The sequence below is a fragment of the Pelodiscus sinensis genome, chromosome 6 (genome assembly GCF_049634645.1).
Source record: "Pelodiscus sinensis isolate JC-2024 chromosome 6, ASM4963464v1, whole genome shotgun sequence".
In the NCBI taxonomy this organism is placed as follows: Eukaryota; Metazoa; Chordata; order Testudines; family Trionychidae; genus Pelodiscus; species Pelodiscus sinensis.
Window position 1 is genome coordinate 128,298,979 of NC_134716.1, and position 10,907 is coordinate 128,309,885.

General features: G+C 61.6%; 1 protein-coding gene across 1 annotated transcript; it reads left to right on the plus strand.

Moving 5' to 3' along the window:
• Positions 1–46: 46 nt before the first annotated feature.
• Positions 47–10,351, plus strand: SIGMAR1 (sigma non-opioid intracellular receptor 1). The gene is made up of 4 exons (XM_075932809.1): positions 47–218; positions 1,965–2,165; positions 6,389–6,481; positions 7,563–10,351. The coding sequence occupies exons 1-4, from the start codon at positions 71–73 to the stop codon at positions 7,787–7,789; spliced, it is 669 nt and encodes a 222-aa protein (XP_075788924.1). The 5' UTR covers positions 47–70; the 3' UTR covers positions 7,790–10,351.
• The last annotated feature ends 556 nt before the right edge of the window (positions 10,352–10,907 follow it).

The window sequence follows — 10,907 nt, forward strand, 5'->3', positions numbered from 1 at the left end:
GCGGGCGCGCGGCGGGCGGTCCCATCGCGCGGCGGCGCGGGGGGGGGGTCGGGCCGGCGGCGGCGGAGCGATGGGGGCGGCGGGGCCGCGCGCGCTGCGGGCCGGGCTGGCGCTGCTGGGCCTGGCGGCGCTGGGGCTCGCGCTGCGGGGCTGGCTGGGCGCGCGCCCCTTCGAGTTCCAGCCCGACGAGATCGCCGAGCTCGGCCGGCACCACGCGGGTCAGCGGGGGGGGGGAGAGCCGGGGGGGAGGGGTCATGCGGGGGGGGGCAGGCGGGGGAGGCAGGCGGGGGGAGGGGTCATGCGGGGGGGGGCAGGCGGGGGGGAGGGGGTCATGCAGGGGGAGAGCCGGGGGGGAGGGGGTCATGCGGGGGGGGGAAGCCGGTGGGGGAGGGGGTCATGCGGGGGGGGAAGCCGGTGGGGGAGGGGGTCATGCGGGGGGGGAAGCCGGTGGGGGAGGGGGTCATGTAGGGGGGGAAGCCGGTGGGGGAGGGGGTCATGCGGGGGGGGGAAGCCGGTGGGGGAGGGGGTCATGCGGGGGGGGAAGCCGGTGGGGGAGGGGGTCATGCGGGGGGGGAAGCCGGTGGGGGAGGGGGTCATGCAGGGGGGGAAGCCGGTGGGGGAGGGGGTCATGCAGGGGGGGGAGCCGGGGGGGAGGGGGTCATGCGGGGGGGGAAGCCGGTGGGGGAGGGGGTCATGCAGGGGGGAAGCCGGTGGCGGAGGGGGTCATGTAGGGGGGAAGCCGGTGGCGGAGGGGGTCATGTAGGGGGGAAGCCGGGGGGGGGGAGGGGGTCATGCGGGGGTAGAGCCGGTGGGGGAGGGGGTCATGCGGGGGGGGAAGCCGGTGGGGGAGGGGGTCATGCGGGGGGGGAAGCCGGTGGGGGAGGGGGTCATGCGGGGGGGGGAAGCCGGTGGGGGAGGGGGTCATGCAGGGGGGGGAGCCGGTGGGGGAGGGGGTCATGCAGGGGGGAAGCCGGTGGGGGAGGGGGTCATGCAGGGGGGAAGCCGGTGGCGGAGGGGGTCATGTAGGGGGGAAGCCGGTGGGGGAGGGGGTCATGCAGGGGGGGAAGCCGGTGGGGGAGGGGGTCATGCGGGGGGGGAAGCCGGTGGGGGAGGGGGTCATGCGGGGGGGGAAGCCGGTGGGGGAGGGGGTCATGCGGGGGGGGGGAAGCCGGTGGGGGAGGGGGTCATGCGGGGGGGGGGAAGCCGGTGGGGGAGGGGGTCATGCGGGGGGGGGAAGCCGGTGGGGGAGGGGGTCATGCGGGTGGGGAAGACGGTGGGGGAGGGGGTCATGCGGGGGGGGGAAGCCGGTGGGGGAGGGGGTCATGCGGGGGGGGAAGCCGGTGGGGGAGGGGGTCATGCGGGGGGGAAGCCGGTGGGGGAGGGGGTCATGCGGGGGGGGGAGCCGGGGGGGAGGGGGTCATGCGGGGGGGGGAGCCGTTGGGGGAGGGAGTCATGTAGGGGGGAAGCCGGGGGGGGAGGGGGTCATGCGGGGGTAGAGCCGGGGGGGAGGGGGTCATGCGGGGGGGGGAACAGGGGAATCATGTTGACAGGAGGGGAGTGGGCGGGTGAGAGGAGTGGCAGGAGGGGAATGGGGGGCAGGGGAGCGTGAGGGGTACCCGGTGGGGGGGCCCGTAGGCCCCATGGCGGGGGGGCCGAGAGTGGGGCACTGGGCCAGCGTGAGGCGGCCCGTGGGCTGCAGCTGCCACTCGCCTGCCGGCTGCGGTGGGCGCGATGCTGGGCCCTGCGATGCTGGCAGGAGGCTGCCTGCCTGGCGGGCGCAGCGGAGGCTGGATGGAGGGGCGGGGGGGCGGGGAGGAGCGTGTTCCCTCCCATCCCTGATGTGTGATTCCCTGGAGAAAGCCGGGGTGCCCGCTCTCCGCCAGGTGCCCGGCAGTGCTGGGCCCCAGGGAGGGGCAGGACCCCTGGCACAGTGCTGACTCTCCCTGGGTTCCTTGGTGCTGCAGGCTTGGACCATGAGCTGGCCTTCTCCAAGATCATCGTGGAGCTGCGGAAGAAGCACCCCGGCCACATCCTGCCGGACGAGGACCTGCAGTGGCTGTTCGTCAACGCGGGCGGGTGGATGGGCTCCATGTGCGTGCTCCACGCCTCGCTGACCGAGTACGTGCTGCTCTTCGGGTCGGCCATCGACACCGGGGGGCACTCGGGTAAGCAAGGCTCACGCTGCTACGGTCAAGCATTGACACTCGGGTTGGGGGTGGCTGTTGCGTAGCTCAGAGCTCACTGCCATCTACACATCGGATGTCTTGCGCCCCAGGCTAGATTGCTGCAGGCAGTAACCTGAGCTCTGTAGTCTCTGGGGTCGTGCCAAAGATGGAGCAGAACCTTTCTGCATAGAGGAAAATTTCATCCCCCTTTGCGAGCACGAGTGGGAGGGAAATACAGATTTCACGTCCTTTGATCTCCAGGGCAAAGGCTGAGCTGGCTTTTGCAATGTGTGCAAATCATAGGCGCTTCCAGCCCTCGGGCATAGGGCTATGAGCCGAGTTCTCCATTTGTGACAGACCGGGCCAGGTCTGGGCACAGCTGAGGGCATCTGCTCAGGGCAAATTGCTCGAATCCGGGGCTCTCTCTGGCCTCCAGACTGGAAGCCTTCCCAACTATGCCACAGCCAGTCCCACAGAGCGCTTCAGCTGCCTGCCTGAAGCCTCACGAGCAAAACCCCTCCGACACCCCAGCAATATCCGTGCCCCAGATGGCCCCGGGCCTCATACACCGGTGGGGGGGTCTTAGAACCCAACCCCACCTACCCCAAACAAGTTCTGTCCGGTTCCAAGAAACCAGCCACGGATCCCTGGCCAATTTACCCTCTGGACCTTACCCACAAATCACGCTGAGCCAATCCTTTAGAATCTATATCTAAAGGTTTATTACTACAATAAAGAAAAGCCTGAGAGTGAGGTTGTTAAAGGATAGTACATTACATGCACCGAATCTCCCAGTTCTCGATGCAGGCTCTAGCAGAGATGTCACAGCTGCTGGCTTAAGAGTCCTTGTTGCTCGTCCTAGGATCAGGATGGGTCCCAGTTCTTCCCGGCCCTTCGATCCCTGCACTGCTGCCTCTGGGATGAAGTGCTGAGCTGAGAACCAAGATGGGGTCAGCCACATGGCATCTTTATCCCTCCTTCCTGGTCTCTTCTTGGCTGCAGCAGTTCACCTGGCCAGCGGCCTATCCCTGTGTTCCCTGCTGACAGCCCTTAGGTGTCGGTCACCATTCCCGAGGTGTGTCCTTGGCCCATTGAGTGCTGTTGTCCCACAGGGTCTCGCTAATTAGCATGGCCATAGACCGGGCTCTGCCCAATGCTCAGCCACATGCAGAGAGACTTCCAGTCTCTATACAGATTACAGATCCTTAACTCCACACACAGACATTATACAGATCGATGAAGAGCAGATACAGAATCCGAAGAAAGTAGCTTTTGTTTGACCCCTCACACTGCCCCCTTTGTGCCACTTTTGGGGCGAACACCCCCCATGGGTGCAGCAGTGACCCGGCTGCTCCCCTCACAAGCCAATAATGTGACACCATTGCTCCCTGAATTCAGCTTTACAGTAGGGAACTGGTTCCAATGGAGGGACAGACAGACAGGCCAACTATGAAAGCACCTGTCTGGAAGGGGCTAAAGCAAAGGCCTCTCAACGGGCAGATGGCCCACCTAGGGCTTTGATCCAGGCCACGGCCGTTCCAGGCCCTGCCCCCTGACGGGCGTGCCCAACCTGTGACACGCATGCCACGGGGAGAGAGTTCAGCCCCGTCCCTCCTCCCCCCACAAAGCCACTGGAGAGCACCGCTTAGGCTGCGGTGGAAGGAGGCAGCACTGGGGTTGAGGCTCCTCAGCGGTGCCTTAGCCATGCAGTCCAGGGCCAGCCAGGGATTGCGTGGCCGTGGCAGCGGCGCCTCGGGGGCCAGCTCTAGGCCATGTGGCTGTGGCAGCGGCACCTCTGGGGTCATGAAACCTCCAGCCTCCGGGGCTGGCCCAGGGCTGCATGCCTGTGGCAGTGGGGCGACCCTGTGGGGAGGGCAGGACAGCTGCATGGCTGCAGCCATTGCTGCAAGGGGGCGCGAAGCCACACAAGGTTCCCCCTCATGCCCAGACCCCCCCCATCCCCTCACTTCCCTTCCCCCCCAAAACCCGCCACCTCCAGTTTGCTCCGACACCCTCCCTTGTACCTGCACCCTCTCTCCTGGCCAGACACCCTACTCCCTGCCTGCTTGTGCACCCCAGCCTGTCTCGTGCACTGTACCCCGCATTTTTGTCCCTATCCCAGAACTTAAGGAGGTCCATGAAATCCACTAACCCCGGAACCCCAGAAAAGTAAATCTGATCTATGTGAAACCCTGAACCTCAGTCCGCCCTCTTCCCTTGCCCTCTCCCCGTGAGTTTGGGGCACCAGAGGAGTGAGGTGTCGCAGTTGGGACCACATCAGCGAGTGTTGGGGGGTTTTGGAGGAATTTTTTTGCTTCTCACTTGTGGGTTCCCAACTGATTTTTTTGTGGGTCAGTGACCCCTTGACCCAAAGAGGGTTCCCCACCTCTGCCATAAATAAGAAAACATTGAAACCTTCTGTGTTGGACAGAATATTTTACTTTCTTTAAAACGAAGTTTGATAAACTAACAGGAGAAAGTTAAAATGCTTCGTCTGTTTCATAATTTAAATTCAACCGTTTTCACTAGCTGCAGCTGATTCGGAAAATAAGGTCACTGTACCCAATAGGGTAGTTCTCAACCCCGCCCCTTCCATCTGAGGCCCCGCCCCTTCCGGGCTGGCCCGCAGCCACTTCCAAAATTTGTGAAATGCCCCCCCGCCCCTCCTCTTCCAAAATGATTGCCCACCTCTGGGCTGAAGGACCTGCCCTAAAGGCATGTTTGATCCAAATGCCCTGCACGGTCCTTATAGAGTAGCGCAGCTGCTTGGTGCAACTATACGGGGGACTTGTCTTCACTGCTTTTCTCTGCCTCCCACACTGAACCAAGCAGCTGTGGTGTTTTCCTCGCCCGCGTTGCCCAGACTCGGCTCCTCTGCCCTCCAGCCTCCCTAACCAGAGGGCTCCCAGGCAGATCCCCCTGCTCCAGAGCCGAGACAGAATTGTTCTCTGCAGTAGGGATGTGAAATCCCATTTAATTGGTTAACCAGTTGTGACGGCGCGTTGGGGTTTCCCATCTCCTGCACCCCCGTAGTGGCATGGACAGACTCCCCCAGCCAGTAGAAGAGAGGGAGTTTATTGCTTCTCCGGGATACATCACAGCACAGATGTAATCTGGTTCCAGGGCAGGCCTAGGATGCCTCAACCCCCCTTGAGATGGGGGAGCCTGGGCCCCTAAGTCCCAGCCCGTTGCCTAGGCTGCTTCCTCCATGATCTAACTAACTAACTCCCTCACTCCCAGCCCTGCCCCCAGCCAGGGCTCCACTCCCCTTCTTCCCATGTTCCACTCCCTGGGAGATAACTGGTCGGACAGGTTCGGAGCCCCCTTGCATAATGACTCATCCCCTGCCCTGCTGGGCCGTGCTGCAGCCAGTGGAGGTCACTCACAGCCCACGGCCCAGCATAGCCACCAGCAAGGTACCCCCACTACGTCACACCAGTTAAACGTGATGTTTAACCGATTAAATGGCGGTGGGGGGGGGGGGCTGTTCCAGCCCTACCAGTTAACCAGACCCAGTAAGGATCACGTGTTAACAACCCTACTCTGCAGTGTGGCTCCATGAGCTTTTTCTAGTCTAATCAGTGACTGAAGCAAATAGTTTCACTCCATTCCTCTTAGACTTTTGTCCTACCCCTGGTAAGTCTGCTTCCTCCCTGGGCTCTCCCCCATCAGGCCCTTCTAAATGCCTGTGGTACCTTCTCTTCTCTCCCCTGCCAGCTGTGGTCAGGCTGAGCTGAATTGATGTAGCCCTTCCGATCGCTCCTCTTACGTCCCTACCTCCCCAGCGTGGTCTGGCTAGTAAGAGGAGCGTCTCTGCCTTGGGATCCTGCTTGGTTGCGTCTTCAGGCAGGTGGCTGGGCATCCAGCCCAGAAATGCTATGAAAACGCTCTTCCAGTAGGAGACCGTATTGAGGCCCAAAAGGGATCCTGTCTTGTCTGAGTTCTCCTCCCCGTGGGTACTTGACTCCAGCGCATGTTAGGTGCTGAGCAGTGAAGCCAAGACGCATGGGGAAAAGCGCAGGCTCCAGAGATCACTGTCATGGAGGAGAGGCAGGTGGCAGGTGGGCAGGCTGCTGTCCTTGGCACAGCCCATGGGAACACAACAAGCAGCCAGCTCCAAGTTGTAGGCGGCAGGAATTCTGCGAGCCCCCCCCCCCCCCCCCCCCAGCCGGGGGCTGTCTTCCCCCGTTGCTGAGATCTCACGCCGGGTGCCTCTCTTGCAGGTCGCTACTGGGTGGATATCTCCGACACCATCATCTCGGGAACATTCCGGCAGTGGAAGGAAGGGACGACCAGAAGTGAAATCTATTATCCAGGTGCTGTAATCCGGGGTTCTTGTAACCCAGAGCTCTTGGTAACTTTGTGCATGGGGGCATCAGGAAATACCTCCGTGGAGACAGGGCCGTCTGACCGATCGGCGGCTGGCACAAACAGGCTCTCCCTTCGAGCTATACTTAGTCGTAAGCGCTTGCTCACGTCCATACCGGGTTGGCAAAAAAAAAAATCCCAGGTTCGTGTTTAGCCTGGGTCTAGAGGCGTTCTCGTGTGGACAACTGCAAACGTGCAGCAGCTGGCCAGCTGTCTGCAGGGCAACTTGCGAGGCTCCACACGCTGAAGTGTCTGTGGCGCTTCCATTCCCGTTTTTACATCCCGCTCGTTGGGATTACGTGGCTCGTTCGCTAGCAAAACGGCCGAGCAGAAGCGAAGGGCGGAGATTTCCAGCCGGCCAGGTGGGCGGAACTTGCTAACGGCTGCAGAGCAATAGTTAGCTGTGGCCACTGCCAGGCTTTCTATCCGGCAGTACCAAACAGGGACTCCAGGGCTGTCTCCAGACTGCATCCCTTTTTCGTAAAAGGGATGCAAATTAGACACATCGCAATTGCAAATGAAGCGGGGATTTAAATCCCCCCTGCTTCATTTGCATAAACATGGCTGCCACTTTTTTCCGGCTCGGAGCTTTGCTGGAAAAAAGTGCCAGTCTAGACGCGGATCTTTCGGAAAATAAAGCCTTTTCCGAAAGATCCCTTATCCCTCTTAAAATAAGGAATAAGGGATCTTTCGGAACAGGCTTTATTTTTAGAGGAAACTGCCCCTGTGGGAAGGCTGGTCCATGATTCTCCACCGAGGGATATCTCTTCAGCTTCCAGGGAAGCAGCTGATACAGGGCAGCTGCTGGCCAGGCTGCCGCACTCCCGGGCTGGCAGTTCTGCAGTGGGTGCTGAGTGCCCCACCAGCCTCGTGTCCTGGGCTGGGAGAGGAGGGTGCCAAGCGTGCGGCAGGATCAGGCCCATGAAGAGCTCTGGGCTGTCTCTGGAGTCACCCCGGGAGCGGCGCTCTGGGTCCGGCATTGTCCCGGCTTTTGGAATAACGGCCGGTGCTGTGTTTGTCTGCCCGCAGGGGACACCATAGCGCACCCGTCTGGCGAGGCCACGGCTGTCCAGTGGAGTGCCGGCACCTGGATGGTGGAGTACGGCCGTGGCGTCATCCCCTCCGCCCTGCTGTTCAGCTTGGCCGACACCGTCTTCAGCACTCAGGACCTTGTCACCCTCTTCTACACCCTCCGGGTTTATGCCAAAGCCTTGCTCCTGGAAGCCAGCGCCTACTTTAGCCACCTGGCCCAGTGAGCCCCCCTTCCCAAGCACCAACACAGCCTTCCAGGAAGGGGTACCCTTTTCCATCCCCCCCAGTCACGCAGATTGTACCACAAAGGCAGGGCAATTGCATCCCTCCTCTTCCCCTGCGCCCATGGAGGAGGCCAGGTTGGCTGCCCGTTGGCCATCTCGTCCGGCTGCCGCAGCGAGCGCCCAGCCGGGGGGAAGCTGGCAATAGCTGGCACACCTAGATCACTATTTTTTTAGCATTCAAATGTTTCTCTCTATTTCTGTAACTAGAGCGCAGCCACCGTCGCGCTGCCGCCCACGCCTGTGTATGTCCGTGTCCCCTGGCGGCAGCTGTCTCCCCTGCTCTCGGACAGCCAGGGGCCTCAGACAGACCCGTTCGGGGAGAGACGGATCAGACACATGGTGGACGTGATAGAAACCACCCCCCCCCCCCCCCGTGTGCCTGCCTAGCACAGGGCCAACGTGTGAGCTCCCCCGACCCCAGCTGACCCCGGAGTAACCGCAGTGGCGTAAATGGAGTTCAGCTGGTGTGAGTCTGGGGTCCAGCAGGGTGGGTCTGACTTCCAAACGCTGTCTGGGCACAGTGCGGTTTATATGTTGAACGCTTCCCGCCTTCCTTTCTACATGGGCAGCGTCTGATGGGAGGTACCTGCAGAGGTGCTCTGTGTGGCATGTCCCGAGATGGCCTAGGAGACTGCTGCATGTCCCATGATCTGTACTAGCCCTGCACTTGCCCTTTCCGGTATAGAATCTGTCTGATCTAGACTTCAGCCCTGGGGTGACCCACTAGCCAGGGTCACGAGATAGCGTCTTCCACTGGACGCGAGCAGCGTCCCGTCTGCAATAAGATGCTGCGCAGTGTGTTGAAATGCCTGTCGTCTGTGTGAGATCTGCCCCCTGCAGCTGGCCACACTCTGCCCTTGCGTGTGTGTGTGTGTGTGCGTGCGTGTGTGTGTGTGTGTGTGTGTGTGTGTGTGCAGTTGGCCGCCTTGCCACGGCTCTGCCTAGGGAGGAAGGCCAGACGCTGGGGTACGGGCCCTGCCCTTGGTGCATATTCCCCAGCGGCCCTATTGTCGTTTGTCCCCGTGATGGGGAGAGCCACCACCCTTCGCCTTAACAGCCTTACTGCGATGGCCTCCTGGGCTAAGCCTGTGTCCGTACGTCCTGGGGGGGGTGCGTCCGCTGCTAGCTCAGCCCTGCGGACTCTCGTAACCGACCTCCGGTAGCGGCTCCTGCCGCTGTTCCCCACGCTGAGATACCTCGTCCCCCAGCCCGTGTGGCCCTGCTTCCCTTCCTGGCTCACGCACTGAGAGGTGGGTGCTGCTGAAGACGTGGGGGATGGAAAGCAGCGGGTCTGGAGCTGCTGGCTGCTCTTCCCCAAAGGGCCTTGCTGTTGTCACTCCTGGGGGAATTCTGTGCCGCTGCGCGCACACCGAAAGGCCGTGCCTGCGCCCCCCTCCCCTCCCCCAGCAGAAAACTGGTTTCTGTTGGGAAGCAAAGAGAAGCAGCACCAGTGCGCACGCAGCCCACCCCAGCAGCCCAGAGGGTCTCTCCCTGCTCCCGGAGCAGCGGAAGGCGAGATGAAGCCCCTGAGGGGAGAGGCAATGGGGCAGGGTCTGGAAGTGCCCTGGCTTCCAGGAGCGTGGGGCGGGGGGCTAAGGAAAGTTCCCTGCACAGAGCAGCTGCGGTGGTGAACCCCTAGACACCTGCCCTAGCTGCAGGAAGCTCAGACTGGTGGGGGGCAGCATGAGTGCAGGGGTTCAGTGGGGGATTGAGATGCATGGGGATGGGTTGAAGCTCCCCGGGTCTGCCCAGCCTCCGTGCAGCGGGACATCCTCCATCAAACCTCTCACACGCACGACGGGGAGCCCTTCTGCGTCTGGAGACTCCCCACCCAGAGCACCCCTCCCGCCCGAATCCGCATCCCGAGTCTCACCCCTGCATACGTCGCCCCCGCCTGACCAGACCCCCAGTGACCTGCACTTAGACTCCCCGGCAGATTCCACGGGAGCCCCACCTGCCCCGCCCCACATGCTGCCTGTCCCCAGGCTGCACCCCACGCAGCTCTGGCTTTTGCCCCATGTTCTCAAACCAACAGCGCGATCCCTGCATTTCCACATTGCTTGGTGAATGCAGAGTCGTCAGCAGATTGTGTAAACAGGCTGCGATTGCGTTTTATTGCAGAATTTCAACATTTTTCCTGCAGAATTCCCTCAGGAGTATTTCACAGCCCCTTGATCTCATACTACAAAGGGAACGACCGGCCTCAGCAGGCCATGCAAGCAATCTAGGCTGGAGGCGGGGAAGCCGGGGCCCGTAGGTTGCCCACCGATGAGTTCTCTGCCTGGCTACACCTGAAACAGCTTCTCCTTGGGAAACTTCCGTGCCTGACTGCTGGTCGCTAGTTTTCGGCAGCCGCGTCCGCAGCCTCCTTAGCCCCTCGGTAGTGTCCATAGCATGTGTCTCGTTCCTGGGCCATCGACTGTCAGCGCGGGTCAGGACATGTAAGGCCTGGGATGGGCCACTTCATTTTAATCAATGTCAAGAATAAACCTGCTCCTCTGGTTTAGTGTTTGTTTGAGAGAGACTAGCCGGGCCGGGCAGCCCTGTCCTGTGTGCTGCGGAGGCAGGGTGTGGTCCCGAAAACTCCAGCGTGAACCCAACCCTGGTAGCACTTCCGCCAGAGGACCTGAATGGAGCCTAAGGGGACAGTTTTCTCACGCAAGCTGTGATGTCAGCTTGTAGCTGGGGGGGCTGTCCAGCAGCTGCAAGTCCTGGGGGGGGGGGAATACTCAGATTCCAGCCAGCCCCTGCGGCTGCTAAGGGGCTTCCCGTTTTGTGGTGGGTATTTGTAGTGAAAATCTTGGGACCTGTGAATTTTTCTTTACGAACAGTGGCAGAGTTCGCTCGTTCCTTCTCGAGCCCAATTGCTGCGTTCCCAAGGAGCTTGGTTGGTTTGTTTTCTTCTAACTTCCAAGCTGGACCCCTTGCTGCATTCGGGGGGGGGGGGGGGGGGGGGGACTTCTGCAACCAGAGCCATGCTGCTGTGTCAGTCCAGGAGTGATGTCCGCTCCGGCTGTAGCGTCCAATCTGGCAGGCTGCATGGAGAGAGGTATCCAGC